Below are 21,618 nucleotides of genomic sequence, written 5' to 3' on the forward strand. Positions count from 1 at the left end.
ACATTTTAAAAAACGAAATGGTTTATCTCCTACCTGAGAAATGCCAAGGTAAGGGCTCCAGAGGCCTTTGTATCCATAGTTGGAATAGCACAAATGCTAAGGCTCTTAGAAGCATAATCAATGAAAACTAGAACACATCGTTTCTGCTTACTTGCATGAAATGCCTCAGCCCTGATGTGATCCATTCCCAGTTTATCAGAGGTAAGAGAAGATGTTTTTGAAGGCTTGCATCAAAAAATTAATAATGGGGCTGGCCCAGTGGTATAGTGGTTAAGTTCATGCACTCCGTTTCAGCGGCCTGGGGTTCACAGTTTCAGATCCCAGGCACAGACCTACATATCACTCATCAAACCATGCTGTGGCAGCTTCCCACATACAAAATAGAGGAGGACTGCCACAGATGTTAGCAACAATCTTCCTCAAACAAAAAGTGGAAGATTGGCAATAAATGTTAGCTCAGGGCCAATCTTCCTCACCAAAAACCAAACAAAAACATATTCATTAATATCCCCACTGATCACATCAGAAATGTCTTTGAGGGACCAGCCCTGTGGCCAAGTGATTAGGTTTGCACACTCTGCTTCAGCAGCCCAGGGTTTTGCCAGTTTGAATCCCGGGCACAGACGTGGCACCGCTCATCAAGCCACGCTGAGGTGGCGTCCCACATGCCACAACTAGAAGGATCCACAACTAAAAATACACAACTATGTACCAGTGAGCCTTGGGAGAAAAAGACAAAATAAAATCTTTAAAAAAAAAAAAAGAAATGTCTTTGAGTAAGGACCAGCCCAGTGGTGTAGTGGTTAAGTTCATGCAATCTGCTTCAGCGGCCCAGGGTTCATCAGTTCGGATCCTGGGCTCAGACCTATGCACCACTTCTCAAGCCATGCTGTGGTGGCGTTCCACATATAAAGTAGAGAAAGATGGGCATGGACGTTAGCTGGGGGCTAATCTTCTTCTTCTTCAAAAAAGAACTGTCTTTGAGTATTGGAAAACTGTCAGTGTCAAGGTGGTGGATACAAGTTTCCAAAATTCTAATGCTCACTTAAATGCTCAAATTTTATCCTTGGCAACAAGAACTGTTTTTTCTTGAAGTGACAGTCTCACCCAGTTCATATTTCAAGAAAACCACGTCTGAAAAACCCTAGTTTGTCTGTCAGTCATCCTTTGGTGTTTCATAAGAAAAGCAGCTAGTTCAGTTCAGACTCAAACCAATGTTTTTCCTCGAGACAACCAGTACCATTTAGTGCCACTGCCTGGATTCGCACCAAGGTCCCAGCAGCTTTACCCACAGTTGCTTTGCACCATTAGCAAAATGTCAATAGCGACATTTCAGTCCCGGTTTTAGGATTATTAAGAAGATAGTTTTAGCCCTGAAAAGGTGTCAGGAACACTTTCAGAACTTCTGACTTAAGCCTATGGTTGCTTCCCTCGTTGGGTTGTGTGCAGGATTAAGTGGAATAGTAAAGTGCAAAGATCAGTTCCTGGCACAGAAGAAGGGCTAAATATATGTTAACTATTATTGTTACTGTTATTTTAAATGGAAAGTTATCTAACAGAAAGGGAGGAAGGCTAGAGGGGAGAGAAGGAGAGATCTAACATTTACTTAACCCCTTTTACACATCATTCACTATTCTAGTTATTTTATGTGTCGTGTTTAATTCAATTCATCTCCAAAGTAAACATTTTTGAGCACCAGGCACTGTGGCAGGCAGCAGAAATAAAAAAACATAAAACTGAAGGAACTTAAAATCTAGTGGGACACAGACATGTTCATCTAACTAGGAAAAAACATCCGTGATACAGCTGAGATATGAATAGAGGGCAGTGGGGAAGAGGCGGGAGCTAGCTGTTCCTTTAAAACCAAATCATAGTCATATGAACTTCTTTGGATTTCTATTTTTAAAACCTAATTTTAGATTTAAGGCATATTTGCCACATGCACTGTGCTGCAAACTTCAAGAAGTTAGACCTGAGGTGAAAGGGGCTCTGGTGCCCTGGTTGAGGAAGGGGCAGAACTAGCCAACAGTCCTTTGGTGAAACATCTGGAGGGAGAAAGTCCAGAGGCAGTGCTGGGGGGTGTTGCTTTCAGTGGACCTGAAAGCAATATTGTTTATTTTTATTTGATTTGGATTTTAGAATATGAAGTAGTGTTTAATATCTAGAGTTTAGTATTTTAGGGCTTAGGGAAAAACCACTCAACAGATCCTGGAAACCAAATGATGTCCTCAAGCTGCCAATATGTCTAATCTCTAAACAAAGCAAAAGGCAGACGATTTCATTGTTGAAACATAGAATTTTAAGTTACAAAATCCCACACACATTCAAGTTGGGCAACATGATTGTCCTGTGATTGCTCTGATCTACAGAGCCAGACACTGCGAGTTTAAGAAATGCGTTAGGGGCCAGCTCCGTGGCCGAGTGGTTGAGTTCGCGCCCTCTGCTTGAGCGGCCCAGGGTTTCGCTGGCTGGGATCCCGGGCGTGGACATGGCACTGCTCATCAGGCCATACTGAGGCAGCGTCCCACACAGCACAACCAGAAGGGCCTACAACTAGAATATACAACTATGTACTGCGGGGTTTTGGGGAGAAGAACAAGAAGAAGGAAAAAAAAAAAGAAATGCTTTAGTGAGCACCACCCCACCACTGGAGTGGAGGCCATACCAATACCAAATGGTTTCACTCCTTTCCTAGAGGTTAACCGCAGTACACAAGGTCACTCAGCTAAAAACAAAGCTGGAACTCAAACCTGGCCCAAGTTTAGCTTAAGAAAAAATTCTGTTCTATATGACATAGGCAACTGTTGTCCCCAAGGGATTCAGAGCCCTGAATAAAGAGGCAGAAGTGAAGGCCGCTGGCCCCACTGTGGGCTGCTCTAGTTCAAGGCAACATGTATCTTGCACACGCACAATGCAGGGACAAGGAAAGATTTAGTGAGGATAAGGCAGGCTTGGCCCGGCACGCTGGCACAAACCCCACAGAGGCCAGTGGCCGTTGGTAGAGCTGTTTAGTTTCCTCCGTGCTGTAGCCTAAGACACTCTGCCTTGCCCCACAGAACTTCTGGAAAGAAGATGTAGGACAGCGACCACATCAGGCAGTAAAAAGCGGTTAGCGAGAATGGAGACAAAAATAGCATGATGACACCTGGAAGAAGAAAAAAGGCAAACGCTCAATTTTTATGAAGCTCTATGTGTATTTCCACCCTCTACTCTCTCATCTCCATCCTTCCATTCTTCACTTTTTATTCATAGTGCCTAAGAAACAAAAACCAATGAGACATGAGCCCTGCCTTTAAGAAGTTTTGTCTATATGTAACTAGACAATTAGAATCTAATGCAATCTCAGGTTCCATTTTGTCAAATTCAGATCAGAAATCAATCTTAGCCAAAAACAAATATGAGCTGCCCAGATGCCTTGCTAGGAAAAAATATATATATATTCTTAATTGTTTCAAGTTTAACATGTGATAGTGGCCAATGCAATATTATATGCATGCAGAAAAGAGTTAACATAGCAGGCCTGAGACCCTGCTTGCAAGGTTGGCCCTTGGCTGGTGTCTGGAAACTTGAATAGTAAACAGTTCCCTAACCGTAAGAGTGGCCAGTGTGCTCAGACTGTACAAGCAAGGTGGTTTATATGGAACACTGATTTCCTTCCATCGAAGCCTGGGGTTTTGGTATGGGATATTGGCTAGGCAGAGGGTGCCTATGTGGCCAGTTCCTACAAAACCTTTGAGCAGTGAGTCTCTAAAGAACTTCTGGGTAGACAAAACTTCACATGTGTCGTCACAGTTCAGTGCTGGATGAATTAAATGTGTCCTGTGTGACTCTACTGGGAGAGGACTCTTGGAAGTTGGTGCCTGGCCCCTCCACACTTCACCCTTTTCACCTTCCCTCTGCTAATTTTGCTTGGTATCCTTTTGCTGTAATAAATCTTAGCCCTGAGTACAATTCTATGCAGAGTCCTGTGAGCGCTCCTAGAGAATTGTGGAACCTGGAGGTGGTCTTGGGGGACCCCCAACACAATTCGAATCTCAGATTCACCACCAAAAGGCAAAAGGGCACCAACATTTGTGGAATATCTACTTTGCACTAGACATTCTGCTAGGTATGTTACAAAAATTATATCACTTACATTTCACAATTATCCTGTGATTTAGAATTAAGCTATTTTTCAGATAAGGAAACAGAAGGATGTAACCTGCACAAGGTCCTGATTCAAACCCATGTCTGCCGGACTCTTCAAAACTAGACACTTACACAGCCTCAGAGAGCTCAAAGGAGGGTGGGAGAGTATGGGCCAATGGCATCTCCACGGGTGTAACCACCAAGTGTTCCTCCAGAGAAATCAGAACATACGACCTGACAGAAGACACCTCTAGGGGTAAGAAGCAGTTACAGAGGTGTACTGGAACTTTGGAAGACTGCAGTTCAAGAACAGTCATTGGTCTGTTGAGGCAATGAGACAATATTTTAAATCAGAGTTGTCCTGGAAAATACGTGACATAAGGTCTCAGGAGCCATAGGCCAGTTTCTCAGATGCACAAAGCTCTGTGGAGGAGAAGGAACCTCGGTCTAGAAAGGTGATTGGCTGCGCTCCGGGGAAGAGGACTGTCCACAGCCGCCATTTTGAAGTCTGTCCAGAAGGGCTCTGGCATTAACCAGTGCCAAAAGTCTGTGAGGTGCAGTTTCCTGCTTTACTCATACAGCAAAGGCGATCCAAGGAAGGCTAAGGGCAGGTGCATGGTTTATTTTGAGAAGAGGGGATCAGTGGTGTCTACAGGCACAAAGAATATTGTGGGAAACACTGTCGCCATGAGATAGAAGAAGGCAGGTGGAGGGAAGAAGGGGGCTGGAAATTTCCATTTACAGGACACCTGTGCCAGAGGATTTATCTCCATTATCTCATTTAATCTCGAGAGTCCTGCAAGGGATTATTGGCTTCATTTTATAGATGAAGACTGAGCTCAGAACAGTGAGGCAATTAACCCAGCTCGATGCAACTAGTGTGTGCTGAGTTCGAACTCGAACTCAGGTCTGTTTGGTTCTAAACCAAGACTCCTCTTACTTTCATTCTGCCTTCGCCATCTGGGGCACAGAGGGAGCCAGAGCCTAGAACTTGGACAGGGTTGTTGGTGCTGATGCTGCAGAAGAAAGGGTGTGAACCTAAAGGGGAAGGTCAGGCTGGAACCTGGGGCCCTACAAACCAGAGTGGACCCACAATGAGGGAGGAAAGGAAGAAGCTGAGCATCCCCACAGACGTTCATCTTGTTTACAAGACCAGGACCAGGTGTGACAGGACCTCATGGCCTGGAACCCATCGCTCAATTGCTTTAGCCCAAAACCTGCTTCCTCAATATTCATTTTATTTCCAACATGTATCTCAAAGCTCTTCATGTCCACCACCACCATCACCTGTCATCTGACAAAAAGTCATTCCTCCATTTCTCAGTCTCCTATAATCTATTCTCTACATTACAGTCAAAGGGCTCACTTAAAACTGTCGCCCAGAAATCCCTTCAGAGGCTTCTCATTTGCCTTTAGGATGAAATCCCGAATCCTGCCCAGTGTGCCCACCGGCCTCGGTTGGTGTCACTAGCCCCCTCAGCAAGTTCCAGCCACACTGCTGCACTGTGGCATCCAGCACCTTCTTGCCTCAAAGCCTTCACAAAAGACTGTTTCCTCTTCGGAACCACCTCTCCTACCCACCGCTTGGTTTCATTTATCAAATTTTTTCCAGTTTTATTGATGTAATTGACATAAAATACACTGGTATTAGTCCAAGGTGTACAACATAATGATTTGATATATGTATATATTACAACACGATACCACAAGTTTAGCTAACATCCATCTCACATAGTTACGATTTTTTTTCTTGTGATGAGAACTTTTAAGATCTGCTCTTTTAGCAGCTTTCAAATATCCAGTACAGTATCATTCACCATAGTCACCATACTGTACCTTACATCCCCAGGACTTATTTATCTTATAAGTGGAGTTTTTACCTTTTGACCATCTTCACCCAGCTTTTATTTACCTTAAGGACCTTTTCCCACTCTTCAAGTCATCCCGGTCTAAATTAGGCCACCCTCTGACACCTTCTCAGAGCACCCTGTACTTCACAGCACATCAAAACTATACATTTCTAGTTATTTCTGCCATTATTTGTTTGGTGTCTGTCTCCCCCATCAGACGGCAAATCCTGAGGCAGGAAGTGTTTGTCTAGTTTACCAATTTGATTCCCAGTGCCTAGCATATGGCAGGAATTCCCTAAATTCCCATTGAACTCAAGAACATTCAACAAATATTTATTGAGCATCTGCTATGTGACTGGCGCTATCCGAGGTACTGGCGATTACAGCATGAATAAGACAGTCCTCTACTGGGGGCAGGTTTAGTGTGTACAGACAACAAACCAGGAAATGTATGTCAGATGATGATAAATTCTACGGAGAAAAATAACGCCGGGTAAGGGAGCTGGGGTATGCTGGGTGAGGTACAGAGGGGCCATGAGCAGTAGTAATAACACATGACATCTAGTGACATTTGAGAGCAGTATTTTCACTCACCTGCCAGATAAACCATTTTTTTCCAGTTCTGAGACTCCAGGATTTCGTCGTGTGGGTAGTAGCTTTGGTCCATCATGAAGAGGATCATGAGTGAGGCCATGCAAGAGAGAATGAACGTGTTGCCTTTGGTCAGAAGGGAGGTGGAGGCCAAGACACAGGAAGCGTAGGGGCAGGGTAGACCTTTGTATGTGAAGGGAATGCCTGCTAGGGAAAGAAAACATGAGGACTTTAGGTCTTCCCCACCCCACGCTCCAAACCCCCTTAATCCCAGGGCAGTGGCAGGTTGTAAAGCATTCAGTTATTCACAGAGGCGATGTGTGGGTTTTGCACTGGATCCCCAGGGTAAAGCAGGCAGCTAGGACCAGGCATATGCCCCGGGCCCAGGAAGCCTCTGGAGAAGGGTCCTCTGAGTTGTTCTCCTCTGCGTCTGCACTCCCTCGTGTTGTGAATTTCAGCAAGGGAATTGCCCTTGTCAGAGCTCAGTTTCTCCATCTGTTTTGGGAAACTGGAGTATGACCTCTAGTTCTAGAGTCTGTGAATCCATGTGCTCCATCCAAAGGTGACACAGCGAGAAAAAGGCACAGTTGGTCCAAACCGAGGACCCCTGCCTCCCAGAGAAAGGCTCTGCCAATGCAGCCTGCAGCCTCCAGAGGGCCTGGGGCAGGGAGAAGGCAGGAGGAGAAACCCATTAAGGGAAGGAGAGGAGGCGCTTACTGCACCCCAGGCTTCTGGCATCCAAGCTCCTCCCCCTCTGTGGTTCTATTCCCTGAGCCATGAGGCAACCTGGGTTCCACTCACCACTTGAATAAAAACACAGGCGGAAAGAAGCAGCTAACACATAGATGATGGCCAGGAACCCGTTCAGAGCCCCATTCACGCCTAGGAGCAGGGCTGATGCCAGGCCAAAGGTGGTGAAGACAGCAAAGTCATTCAGCTCAGCTCCTGCTCCAGAAGGCCAAGGTTAGAAGAACCGAGACTCACATGTCTTGTACCTTAGTCCCCTCTGGTGGGAGAGCTGGAATGGTGACAAGCAGGGTCCGGAGGTCCCAGAGAGCAACAGCTGCTCCCCCTGGGGCAGTCTGGGGTCCCCTCCTGGCTCTGCCTCAGACTGACCATGTGGCCCTAGGCAAGTCCGTCCCTGTCCAGGTCTTAGTTTCCCATCCTTTAACAGGCAAGGGTTGGACTACAGTGGGATACAAATTGATAAGCTATGGAACCCTTTTTTCAAGCAAAATCTTACATAGAAATATTTTATTGTATTTTAAACAGCTGCTCTGCTTGGGGTAATTTTTCTTTTCCCCCCACAGCAGCCACCACTCCCACTCCCAATTCCTGGATTAGCCCTGAACAGGGAGGCAGGGCAGATAAGGAAACTGAAAGCCAGGACAAGGATGGCCAAAGGTCAATAAATGAGCCAGCAGAAGAGCTAGATCCAGACCGTGGGGCTCCCAAACTCCCGCTCTGGGGCTCCTTCTGCTATACTCGGAGAGATGTGAACAGGAGTGGTGACTGACGCAAACCCACTGGGTGTTAGAGGATGGAGGAGGGGACCTGAGCTGGGTGCTTCTGGGGTCAAGGAGAAGTAGTCTGAGGCCTGGACTCACCCAACTTGGAGCAGATGTTGAGGTGTCTGGTCATTGCCCTGACCGCCATGTCTAACAGGAAGCTCATCAGAAGCATCCAGGAGGCACAGTGGGACTTCCTAAAGTACAGGCCAGCAGGTCCAAACAGGGCAGCTCTTTCATAGTCTCCACTGGACAAGCACTCCACACACCCCCAAGACACCAATACACTTCCTACACTTGCACCCATTCACAGACCCCTGCATGTTCCCCATGTTCACGTCCATTTTGATATATACTGCTTTACACACCACACACACACACACACACACACACACACACACATGCACACACCCTCCCTCACACATACCTACATCCCTTCCATACTCTGAACCCACAGTTTTAAAGGAGTGCCTTGAACCCCCTAGATAATCAGTAAGGTCCCATCCAACTCTAAATTACAGGCATATTTGATGGCATGGGGGGTCTTATGTTCTAGCCCAGGCCCTGCAACTGTCTCACTGTGAATTCTCAGATAAATCACTCCCTCTTCTCTAGGCCTCTGTTCCTCCATCTGTAAAATAAGGCATTTGTGCCAAATGATTTCTTTAATAGTTATAGGCCTATGAAGATTATCTATTTCTCCTAGTGTGAGTTTTGGTAGCTTATGTCTTTAAAGCTTGGTCCATTTCATTTAGGTTATCAGATTTGTGGGCATAGAGTTGTTCACAATGGTCCTTTATTATATGTTCAATGCCCATGGGGTCAGTAGAGATGTCCCCTCTTTCATTTCTGATACCAGTAATTTGTGTCTTCTCTTCTTTCTTGGTTAGCCTGGCTAGAGGCTTATCAATTTTATTGATCTTTTCAAAGAACCAGCTTTTGGTTTCATTGACTTTCCCTACTGATTTCTTGTTTTCAATTTCATTAATGGCTAATTAATGTCAAAATTAATAATTTTTATTATTTTTCTTCTGCTTACTTTGGATTTAATTTGCTCTTCTTTTTCTAGTTTCCTATTGTGGAAGCTTACATTATTGATTTTAGATCTTCCTTCTTTTCAATTATCTCTAAGACTTTATTTTTTTAGAGAAGTTTTAGGTTTACAACAAAATTGAGAGGAAGGTACAGAGATTTCGCAAATACCCCCTGCCCTCATATATGCATAACCTCCTTTATTATCAACATCACTCACCAGAGTGGTACATTCTGGTTCTTTGTATATATCAAGGATGAACCTGCACTGAAACATCATAATCACTGAAAGTCTATTGTTTACCTTAGAGTTCACTCTTGTATATTCTATGAGCTTGGACAAATTTACCGTGACATACGTCCATCACTATAATATCATACAGAGTATTTTCACTGTCCTAGAAATCCTCTGTGCTATGCCTATTCATTTCTCCCACCCTCCCCTGGCAATCACTGATCTTTTTATTGTCTCCATGTTTTTTCCTTTTCCATAATGTCATATAGTTGGAATCATACAGTACATAGCATTTTCAGATTGGTTTCTTTCACTTGGTAATATGCTTTTAAGGTTCCTCTGTCTTCTTGTGGCTTAATAGCTCATTTCTTTTTAGCACTGGAAAATATCCCACTGTCTGTGTGTACCACAGTTCATTTATCCATTCACCTACTAAGGGACATCTTGGTTGCTTCCCAGTTTTGGAAATTATGAATAAAGCTTCTATAAACATCTGTGTGCAGGTTTTTGTGTGGACATAGTTTTCAATTCACTTGGATAAGTATCAAGCAGTGTGACTGCTGAATCATATGGTAAGAGTATGTTCAGTTTTGTAAGAAACTACCAAACTGTCTTCCAAAGTGGCTGGACCATTTTGCATCCCCACCAGCAACGAATGAGAGTTCCTGCTGCTCCACAATCTCAACATCAATTTTTGTCGTCATTGTTCTGGATTCTGGCCATTCTAGTAGGTGTGTAGTGGGATCTCATTATTATTTTAATTTGTATTTCCCTGATGACATATGATGTTGAGCATCTTTTCATATGCTTATTTGCCATCTGCATATCTTCTTTGGTGAGATGTCTGTTAAGGTCTTTGGCCAATTTTTTAATTCGGTTGTTTGTTCTTATCGTTGAGTTTAAAGCCTCCTATATTGTGAATTATAGTCCTTTATCAGATGTATCTTTTACAAATATTTTCTCCCAGTCTGTAGCTTGTCTTCTAATTCTCTTGATGTTGTCTTTCACAGAGGAGATTTCTTTTCTAAAATATGTATTCAGTGCTATAAATTTCCCTCTAAGTACTGTTTTCACGGCATCTCATAAACTTTGATAAGTTGTATTTTCATTTTCCCTTAGTTCAAAATATTTTTAATTTCTCTTGAGATGACTTCTTTCATCCTTGTATTATTTAGAAGTGTGTTGTTTAACCTCCACATATTTCAGAATTTTCTAGTTATCTTTCTGTTATTGATTTCTAGTTTAATTCCCTGTGGTCTGAAAGCATACTTTGTATGATTTCTATTCTTTTAAGTTTGTTGAGGAGTGTCTTATAGCCTGGAATGTGATCTATCTTGGTGAGCTTGAGAAGAATGTGTATTCTACTGTTGCTGGAGTATTCTATAAATATCAATGAGATCCAGTTGATTTATAGTGCTGTTCAGTTCAACCATACCCTTACTGATTTTCTGCCTGCTGGATCTGTCAATTACTGATAGAGGGCTGTTGAAATCTCCAACTATGATAGTGGATTTGTCAGTTTCTCCTTGAAGTTCTATGTGTTTTTCTCTCATGTATTTTGATGCTCTAAATGACTTTCAAGATCTCTTTTAGACTCTGCATTCGAGGATTCTATGCTTCTGTCCAGCACATGCTCTCAGACTCCTCTGAAAGTAGCCACTAGTCTCAGGCCAAGCTCCCCTAGAAGGCCATTCCCAAATCTACACCCTGATTGCAATGCCTGGGTGGCTCAGGAGAAGCAAACAGAGAGCCTCACCCCAGACCTCAGCTGTCCCCAAACAACCTCATTATTTCCTTTGTTTAGACCCATACCTATGTGTCTAGAGGGAACTACACGTCTGGAAGATTAGGCTAAAACTAAGAATAGAGATTTTCTGCTTGCAAGTACACTCTACTTTATGAAATGCCAAAAACCCAGACTTAGAGAATCATAAAATTTTCAAACTGGAAGTGAACTTAAACATCATCAGGTAAAATGATCTTATTTTATGGCTGAGAAACAGATCCAGAGAAGTCACTTGCTGAGGGTGATAGAGAATCAAATAGATTAGGAGGATGTTATTTGCATTATAAATGATTTATCTTTAAAGAGCTGATTTGCCAAAGCACTGAAATATGATCCAATTTATAGAAATATAATTTGTTTACAACTTTTGGGGGGCCCATATATATGTCTCAGATTTTCTAGAACAGTGCTAATTTCAAATATTCTACCAGACCATATGTTCTAATTTAAGAATCAAAAAATTTGAATAGTAGCCTGCCTACCTAAGGATTGGGTAAAGACTATCAGAATAGAATCTCTTGATTTTCTCATAAAAATGATTCTAGACGCCTTAACTGGAAGGAACTAGAGATCATTGCACAAACTCCTTGTTTTAAAGATGGAGAAATGAAGGCTCAGAGATGTGACCTAGCCAAGGTCTGAGGCTAGGATCTTGGCCCGTTGACTCCCAACCACTGTACTTTCTGCTGTCCCCACTTGATCCCTATGCCTCAGTGCCTGGCTCTCTAGAATCCCCCCGCCTTCCCTCATGCCATTGGCTCCAGCTCTTGGCTAAGAGCTTGCTGGGCCCAAGACCTACTTGCAGAAGCTGCAGAAGATGGAGAAAAGCCCCAGGATCAAGTTGGCCAGGGACAAGGCACTGGTAACATCCTTCCAGGAAAATTCACTCATCTGGGAGCGGCTCTGGTTGTCAATCAGACAGAAACTGGTGCACTGACCTGGGGCCCAGGGGAGAGGGGCAAGGGGTTCCCAAGGTCAAAGAGTCCCATAAGAGGTTTACTTATGGGATCCTCCCAGGGACCAGGTAGCTCCTGGTCTCCTAGACCTCATCCCAGAACTGCACCCTCCCAACACTATTCCACTGGCTGGAATGAGGGAGACAGGAGGCAGATGAAGGAGACCCAGGGGGCAAAGGACAAAGATGCTAAAGATGAGTATCTTGGGAAAGATCAATAGCAAAGCGAGAGAACCAGCACAACTGTAGTCTCCACCCCGTCTCTGACTGCACCTCTTGCCCTATAGCACAGACCTCCCTCCAGCACATATGTTGACCCTCCTGGGACCCCCTTGGCCCACGGTGCAGGGGGATAGAGCTTCCCCCGACCAAGAGATGAGCCTTTTGTCATATAGCCCTTTGTCATAGATGAACCCCCCTTTTTAAATTACAAAGCTACTTCTAAAACTTTAGTGTATATTAAATAATACTTTAATAATAACTAAATAATACTTTTAATACACAGGAACAAAAAACGCTGGGAAGGGGTAACCCCCTCACCCCAGGAGGGTCCCAAGGGGAGAGAGGCTACCAGAGGGAAGGAAGCACAAAAGGGACCCACTGGAGACTCAGGTGCCTCTGTCCCACAGGCCACGCTCACAGTCGCAGAAGGACAGGGCTGCGGCTGAGGTGCCCCCAGGTCCTGGTTCTGACAGACCCCAACCACAACAACAGGCTCAGCTCCAACAGGGGAGGAGATGAGAAACATGAAATGAATATGGACAGCACAAGAGTTCACAAAGCCCTTTTCACTACGTTCTCTCTTCTGATCCTGATGGCCTGAAAGATGGTGCTACGGTTCTCCCCATTCAATGAACGAGGAGACAGGTTCAGAGAAATGGAGATACTAGCCCAGAGTCACATACTAGGTGAATAAAACCTAATCCTGCCTGTTTGGTTCTAAGTCTCGTGCTGCTTCTGCTGGGGGCATAGATCTCAGCAGGAGGAGATTTGTGGGGTGGGGCCTGGGAGAGCTCAGCTGGCCAGCCCTGTTGGCAGCTTCAGCCTCCACAGGTCACGGCAGGCCCTGCCAGGGCCCCTCCTTCCTCCCAGCCCCTCTCTACAGCAGGGAATCAGGGGCTCTGCCCATTTTCACAGCCTGCCTGTCTAAATGTGTGCACTCCTTACACATAAACTGTTTGTGAAACTAAGTTTCTTTTGGAGAAAGAGCCCCAGTGCTCTCTGAGACCAGAAAGCCCCAGTGGCTGGTGTAAACATGCTACTCACAAATAGGAATCCTGCGCTTGAGTGAAATACACAAGTTCTGAGGTGTTTCCATGTCTGTTCTCTCATTTAATCCTCATTCATTTTAGAGGTGAAGAAGCTGAGACTCTGCATCCCCCTGCCCCTTGGAACAGCCCCAGGCCCTTCTGGTCTGGGCAAGAGTCAAGAAAAATCATGATCATTTCCTATAAACCCTGCCACCAAGATGTCAGAGCCTGGGAGGGGACCAGACTTGGCATTTGGGACTAGGAGCTGATGAGGGTTGCACTGTGGGGCTCACTGCTCCCATAGGCCAGCCTCATTCTCCAACAGGTTTCAGGAGCTACATCGCTAAAGCCATCAGGACTCCTGAGACCTTCTCATGCCAGAGCCCCTCAAAACCAAAGACAGGAAGCAATGCAAGCCAGAGAAATCTGGGAGGGGAGGGAGGCACAGGACTGGCTGCATCCTCCCTCCCCAGGAACCCCTCCCTCCCAGTCTACCCTGGGCCTCAGGGTTGACCCCAGCAAGACCTCTATTCCAGCCTAGCTTACTGTTGCCTGAAAAAGCAGAATCCCAGTATCCCTGCCTCTCAGAGGCAGTCAGCAGATGCCTGGTATATGTTTACCAATTCCTAGACACGCCTCACCTGTACTACTACACAGTTATTTCTTTTAATTAATGATCAATTGTTTACTATATTATCCCTTTCATTCACAAAGCACTTTCACTTCTGTGGCTTCCATTGGTCCTGTGAGGTCTGCTAGGTAAGGCTTAATGTTCCTACTTGCCAGGTAAGGCAAAGAGACTCAGAGAGGAGAAGAACCTTGTTCAAGGTTACACCGGAAGTGGCAGAACAAGACTTACAACTTCATTCTCAGAGTTCTTACCTCTGTACTCTGCTGTCTACCAACCAACGGGACTGAGCACTGTACTCATTGTAGGCTCAGACTGAGCTAAGTGCTGGGGAAAACCCTTGGTCCCTGCCTTTGTGGAAATTACATCTATCTAGGAAAATAAGACTCATGCAAGCATGTGGAGTCTTATAGACTCTGTTCACGATGGCACTTCATCTTATGGATGGGGAAACTGAGATTTCAGGATAGTTAAGCAACTTGTCTCAGTAAATGGTGGAGCCAGGATTTGAATTGGGCATCCTCTTTCCCAATTAAATGCTATTTTCAGCATAATGCACAGGTCTCAGGTATGAAAGGATGTAGACCCGAGAGGAAGGGCTATAGAAATCCAGAGAATAAGGGAACACTCCATTCATTCAGCAAACGTTTAGTCACGAGCAAGATTTGGTGGCTGGTGCTTGGGACACAGAGAAGATTAAGACCTGGTCTCATCCCTCAAGAAGCTCAGTCTAGCAGAGATATGCAACACCGCACAGAAGAGGAGAAGTGGTCAGGCTGCTGAGGGAGCATAAAGAGAGGCCCAGCCTGTCAGGGGGCTCAGAGAAGCCTTCTCAGAAAAAAGGCAGAGCTGAGGCATTGCATAGCAGCAGCCGGCAAGACTAGATCACGTCACTCCCCAGCTTCTTGGAAGCCATCAGCGGCTGCCCAATGCCCTCAGGATAGAGTCCAACTCCATTTGGTATACAAGCCCTTCAGGATGAGGCCCTGCTCAACTCTCAGCCTCCTCTCTCTATTGCCCCTTGACCCCTTCTTTGGCCCTCCTTCTGGTCTTGGGTTGGGTAGTGGCCCTCCTTGGGAAGTCTGACACACCCCTTGAGCCGGGAGGTGCTCCTCCTCTGCAGAGCCACATCTCCTTGCACTCACCGTGCGACACTTGGCGCTCTGTATTGGCATTGCCTAGCTGGTCTTCCTCCTCTACTACAGGGGAAGCCACGTGCGTGCTGATGGAGGTCCCCTGTGCCCAGCAGGAGGCCTGACAATAGAAGTTGTTTAATGATGGTTAAATTAACAGAGTTTGTCACTCTGTTGCTTCCCCAAGATCATCCCACTGCACCAAATCACCTCTCTCCCCTGCCTCAAAGCCTCTTCACTTTGTCTCCCAAGAAGCCTTCTCAAACGAACTCTCAACAACCCGGCCCCTTTAACACACCCAGCATCTCCCCAACACTTATGATCTTCCATTTACTCATTAAAAAAAATGGTTTTGCTGATGCCTGCTCTGTGCCAGCCCTGTGTGTCCTGGGGACAGAGAGAACAAGACCCAGACTGCATCCCCAAGAAGCTTGGACAGAGTCTGGTAGGGGAGGAAGATGTGTATAGGGACAACGAAGGCAGCATGGCAAGTTTATGTTGGCCAAGGGGGTGTCCAGTTGCCGCGGGTGCACAGGGGAAGACTGGACTAAGTATGGGGTGAGGGCAGGGGGAGCTTTCGCTATGTGATATTTACCAAGCATCTCTAAGGATGAACAAAGCGGAGGCCTTCTTGGCAAAGGGCTTTGCAGGTGCGAAAGCACGATGAAGAGGCTGCATCCCAGGGAGACAGGGCTGCCAGGAGGCCAAGTCGGCAGGGAGGCCACAGTTAGTGACATGCCCGTGTGACCTTGAATTGCAGCCTGTGGATAGGCAGTGATGTTCAGGAAGGGGATGGGGGAGGGGGGAATCCAGAAGAAGAAATTGAAGTAAAGGAAACCAGCCATGAGACTGGCGAGTGAGGAGAGAGCAGTGAGCGAGCAGAAATGGCGGGACACTGGGATTGTTTGCGGAAGGAGAGGGGAGAGTTGAGTAAGATACCGGAGATTTCTCAGGAAAGGAAACGAATGCGGTGCCAGTGCCTTGCCCAGAACCCCAGGCACAACACTGGAGTGAGGATGCTCCAGGTGGAGGCCTCCAGCAGGCGGCGAGACACAGGGCACAGTCACTCTAGTTAGAGACGCCCCCCTGTCTCTGCCGGAGAGGCCACCATACCCCCCCCCCCCCCCCCAGAGAGCCGGCCTCTTCCGGAGGCTGTTCTGTCCGAACTGGAGAACCAGCGCTTCCCTCCCTGCCCTTCCCTGCCCGCTGTCCCGTGTCCTGTCCAGGCCTCACTTGACAACAATGACAACAACAACGCCACCCCAGCGAAAAGATGGAAAAGACGGAGCCGGGGCTGGGCTCCCGCACGTTGGGACAGCTCCTTTCCCGGGAGCCTGGTGGCGGACAGGACTCTGGGGAGGGACCTGCGCCGCCGCGGAGGCTCACCCGGGGACTGGACATTCCTAGATGGGGTGGGGGCGGCGCTCCTTCCTCGCTTCCTGTGTGGCGGTGGCGGGCCAGCCCAGGCGAGGGGGCCACACAGTCCCGAGCCTCTTATCCCTGGCTCTTAGCTCACAATCCCCGAGAGGCACGGGAGGGGCAAGGGGGGCTTTGTTTGGCGGGAAGAGGGGCCTCAATTTGCAGGGGAGCCCTAGGTTTTGTAATGGGCGCGGCGGGGAGGCGGGGTGTGGAGGGGGATGGAGGGATCTGAGAGGAGGGAACTAGTCTTTCGATGGTGGCGAGTGTGGGAAGGCTTGGCAGGTGAGGAGACCAGAATGCATGGTGTGTGAGAGATGGGCTGGAAGAGAGCTGGGGAAGAGGAGGCTGTAAAGGGATGCTGGGGTCCAGACTGTGAAACTAAAAGAAAGAACCAAGCACCTACAAGTGTGCTACCAGTCGAAGCCCAAGGGTCAGGTCGGCTTCTTTCTATCATTTGCACTTCTCGTCATTTGTCCATGCCACGTGGACCATTCAAGTGGCAAATTAAGAACTGTAGCAAAGCGGTTATAATACTGGCTTTAACTTTTAACCAAGTTTACGTTCCAGCTCTAACACTTACCCAATGTGTAAATTTGAGCAGGTTAGTTTGCTTTCCTGAACCTATTTCCTAATCTATAAAATGGAATTGAGAGTTAAATGAGATTATATGAAGTGCTAAGCACAGAGTAGAAGCTCAATCATTATGATTATTCTAAGAACATGATCATGCATCTGTTAGCCTGGACATCCCCAAGACTTCCCTCAGAAGAAGGAGAGGAGGCAGGGGTAGCTAAGAAAGACCCTCCTCCTCATCTGCCAGAAGTTTCTGAATCTCACAGGAAGTAGAGACAAGAGCAGTAAGGTGAAACTATCTACGCTTGCACTAATATGGTGGCCACAAGCCACATATGGCTCTTAAGCACTTAAAACGTGGCTAGTCCAAATTAAGCTGTGCCATACAGTGTAAAATACACACCAGAGTTTGAAGACTTAATTCAAAAAAAAGAATGTAAAATAACTCACTAATAATTTTTTAGCATTATTTGTTGAAATGTTAATAGTTTGAATATACTGGGTTAGATAAAATGTATCATTAAAGTTAATTTCACTTACTTTTTAATGTGGCTACTAAAAATTTTAAAATCACACGTGTGGCTCACACTATGTTTCTATTAGCTGCATTGACTTAGATCCTCTGCGGGATATAAGTACAGAGCCACAGATGTCCATCCATTCCTCCGTTACTCGAGGATTTATGATGAGCCAGCACTATTTTAGGTGCTAGGGATATTGCCGTGAACAAGACAGGCACTCTCCTCACGGGACTTACACTCAAGTATGGAGGAAAGGCAACACATAAGGCCTGGTCCTGATAAGTGCTCTGGAAAACAGAGCAGGATCAGCAGTTATTGTGAGGTGAGAGGAGGTAGTGTTTCCGACAGGGTATCAGTGAAGTGATGTTTGAGCAGGGACCTAAATGATGAGAAGACGCAAACCGTGCAGAGATCTTGGGGGAAATGTCCCAGGCAGAGGGAATAGCAAATGTAAACGCTGTGAAGTAGGAAGGAGTTTGATGTACTAAAAGAGCAGCAAGGTCAGCGGGAACAGGGTGAGCACTGAGAACGGCAGGTCACATAGAACCTCGGCCAGAAGTCTGGAGTTGATTCTAAGTGTAATGAGAAATTCTTGGGTCACTTTTATATAGAGGTGTTGTGACCTGATTTATATTTGTGAAAGACGATGCTAAGCCTCTGTGGATATAGACTGAAGGAGGGTCAGAATGGAGGCAGGAGAGTAATTTAGGAGGCTACTATATTAGTCCAGGCTAGAGATGTTGGTGGCTTGGACTAAGGGGGTAGGGGTGGAGGTGGTGACCAGCGGTCAGATTTGGGAGGTATGTTGAAGACAGATGAGAAGGCTTGCTGATTGCTGTGGGAAGAACAAACGGAATCAAGGATGACTTAGATTTTTGGCCTCAACAGCAGCATGAGATAGGTGCTGATGGAAATAGGACTGGTGACAAAACAGGTTTTTGGTAGAACTTAAGACTTTCGTTTTGGTCACGTTAGGTTTGTAATAATGTCTAGTGAGGCTGCTGGATAAACAAACAAGTCTGAACAAAACTTGGGGGAGATCAGTGCTGGAGACATGCATGCGAGTCAGCAGCATCTGGGTGCTATGTAAAGCCATGGGAATGCATTAGATCACCATGTAAAGAGAAATAAAAGAGGGCAAAGGACTTGGCCCCACAACAGTCCAAAAGGTAGGTGTCAGGAGACAAAAAGGCGCAGTCAGTGAAGTAAGAGAAAAGCAGGATGGTGATATTCCAAATCAAAATGAAGAAAAAAAGCTTTCAAGCAGGGAGTGGTCCACTGAATCAAACGCTGCTTTAGACGACAGAAGTCTCATTACCGCGGGCACTAGGTAGCTCCCTCCTTCCGGGCTCCAGCTCCTTCAGGGCACGCCCCTATCTTGTGCATGGGAGTTTCGCACATGGGCTTTAGTGCCAGAGATATTGGCTCAATTGGTTACACGTCATGTGACCTTAATTGCTCTGGGCCCTGATACACATCCCCTGCCCACTCATCACTAAGCAGTCAAGTGCACTACTCCTATGGAATCCCATATACACATCTTACTCTATCACTTCTGTATTTTACTTTCTTTATACCTCTACGCTGAGATCCTCTAGGACTGTCTTAATCGTCCAAAACAGGGTTATGGTTATGCTCAGACTTGAATCAAACAGGACTGTTTTGAGTCTGACCTCTGCCACTTTCTAGCTGTATAACCATGGGCCAGTTGCTTAATCTCTGAGCAGATGTTTCTACTCTGTAAAACAGGAATACTATATACCTCATAATGGTGGGTTATGTGAAAATTAAATCAGATCATGGATACGCCTGGCAGAATAAAAGCTCACTGAACAGTATTTATCATCTATATATCTATATCTACATCACCAATACTCTCAATGCTTGGGCATTGACTGACAATAACTTGAGGAGATAAGGACACCAGCCAGCCCTCCTTCCCTCTTTCTAGACCCCTAAGATGGAGACAGGGAAGTACAGCCAGCCGTCACTCACACCCAGTAAACCCTGGCAGGGCCAGCACAGTGGATTATTGAAGCAAACATGGATTGCTAATTATTCTGGAAAATATCAGGGATATCTTCCTCTTCCATATTTTGTTGAGTGGATCCCCACCATCCATATAGATACTCAAGCCAGAAATTCAAGAATTATCCAAGATTCTTTCCTCTCACTCATCCCCTCACATCTTATTAATTAATAAGATGGCAATCTGGGGCCAGCCCGGTGGCACAGCAGTTAAGTTAGCACATTCTGCTTCAGCGGCCCAGGGTTCACCATTTCAGATCCTGGGTGCAGACCTACGCACTGCTTATCAAGCCATACTGTGGCAGGCGTCCCACACATAAAAAGTAGAGGAAGATGGGCATGGATGTTAGCTCAGGGCCAGTCTTCCTCAGCAAAAAAAAAAAAAAAAAAAGAAAGGAGGATTAGCAGCAGGTTAGCTCAGGGCTAATCTTCCTCAAAAAAAAAAAAGATGGCAATTTATTGTACTTTCAAAATACCATATTTCATCAAATCTAAGATGCCATCCATTGTATGACACACTATTATTTTATGTAGCTCTAAGAAAGAAAAAAATGCTGCCACTTAAACTAAGACATGTCATTGATTTTTAGAAGCCTCCAGGTTTCAGAGATAATAAAATGTGGGGGAAGGAAAGCACATCTTACAATCAATGAAATCTGGTACCGTCTTTCCACCACTGCTATGTTAGTTCAGACCTCCATCATCTCTTGATTAGGGATGGAGGTTCCTAAGGGTCTTCCCTCCACTCATCCTCTGCTGCCAAAACAGTATTCTAAAAGGCCAATATTACCAACTCCCTACCCCAAAGCCTACAATTAACCCTTTTCCCATAGCCCCTGGCCCATATTCTTCACTTTAAACTGGCTACAATTCCTCAAATGTCCTATTGCTTCTTGTCTGGTATTGCTTTTCCTCCCATTTTTCATCTACCTATCTCTTAGCTGTTAAGAGTTTTCTAATCAGAACCTACCTCTACCCCGCTCCTGACTGCCAGGATTATTTTGGTTGATATGGCTTATTAAGTGGCTATCTCTTTCTCATTCAAAAATATACTCCACCTAAAAATGAGCCCCACCCCAAACCTCAAAGATGACCTTCCTATAGAGAGGACAGCCGGAGTCTCCAACCAAGCTCTAACTCTTTGTTTTTCAAACCTAAGCAGGCGTTGGCTCCTCCAAGAAGTCTTCCCAAATTCTCCAAGCTGAGTTAGGCACCCCTCCACGGTGCTCCATGATATTCCACGCTTACCTCTGTCACAGCCCTTCTTATTCCATATTGTAATTGTCAACTGGGTTTCTCCCCCACTAGACTGTGAGCTCCTTGGAAACGGGTCTGTCTTACTCAGTTGTGTTATGCTTCAGAACCCGGAATCTAGAAGGCACTTAACACTTATGAAATGATTGCATGGGTAGATGGATGTATATAATCAATGGGTCCTAGCACCCCATTCTGAGATGTTACCTCCAAAATCACTTCACATTGCCACTAACTTTCCCTAAGTTTGGCAGTTGGCTCAAGCAGGAAAGACCAACGGCACTGCCTGTGGTCAGTGTGGGGAGCACACCTTATTGAACAGAAGGAAGTTTTCTTTCGAATCACTGCCCTCTTGTCTGCTTCAGTAGTTAGGAAATATCAAGAGTGAGGGGGATTTGCATTTTCAAAAGATCAAGCTGATGACTGTCTGCAGAATGCACTGGAGAGGGGATAGAGGAAGCAGGGATGCCAGCAGGGAGGTTATTTTGTCAGAGTTGGGAGTCAAGTCCAGATCTGTGACTTCACCACCTCCACACTTAACCGCTTTGTAATGCTGCCTCTTTTACCCAGGACCCTCCTTCCCCCCTCTCGGCTGAGCAGTGGGACAGATAGATTCTAAGATCTGTTCAACGATTCAATGATTGCTGCCTTCTAGCACTCATGCCCTTGCGTAATTCCCTCCCGAGTGTGGGCTGGCCTAGTGACTCGCTTCTTATCAACAGAGTAC

At 45.9% G+C, this 21,618-nt stretch overlaps 1 protein-coding gene across 2 annotated transcripts; it reads right to left on the reverse strand.

The window, feature by feature from the left end:
* Nucleotides 1–2,130: 2,130 nt before the first annotated feature.
* Nucleotides 2,131–16,619, reverse strand: TMEM269 (transmembrane protein 269). 2 transcript variants are annotated; one of them, XM_070610035.1, is made up of 7 exons: nt 16,483–16,619; nt 15,109–15,217; nt 11,930–12,068; nt 8,177–8,274; nt 7,371–7,514; nt 6,573–6,773; nt 2,131–3,145 (listed from the first exon to the last, which is right to left on the reverse strand). In XM_070610035.1, exons 1-7 carry the CDS (start codon nt 16,495–16,497, stop codon nt 3,009–3,011), a joined length of 843 nt encoding a protein of 280 aa, XP_070466136.1. In that variant the 5' UTR covers nt 16,498–16,619; the 3' UTR covers nt 2,131–3,008. The 2 variants fall into 2 exon arrangements, with proteins under 2 accessions (XP_070466136.1, XP_008527962.1); XM_008529740.2 differs by having other exon boundaries at nt 6,573–6,776; nt 16,483–16,598.
* Between the last annotated feature and the right edge of the window lie 4,999 nt (nt 16,620–21,618).

The sequence above is a fragment of the Equus przewalskii genome, chromosome 2 (assembly GCF_037783145.1).
Source record: "Equus przewalskii isolate Varuska chromosome 2, EquPr2, whole genome shotgun sequence".
Classification (NCBI taxonomy): Eukaryota; Metazoa; Chordata; class Mammalia; order Perissodactyla; family Equidae; genus Equus; species Equus przewalskii.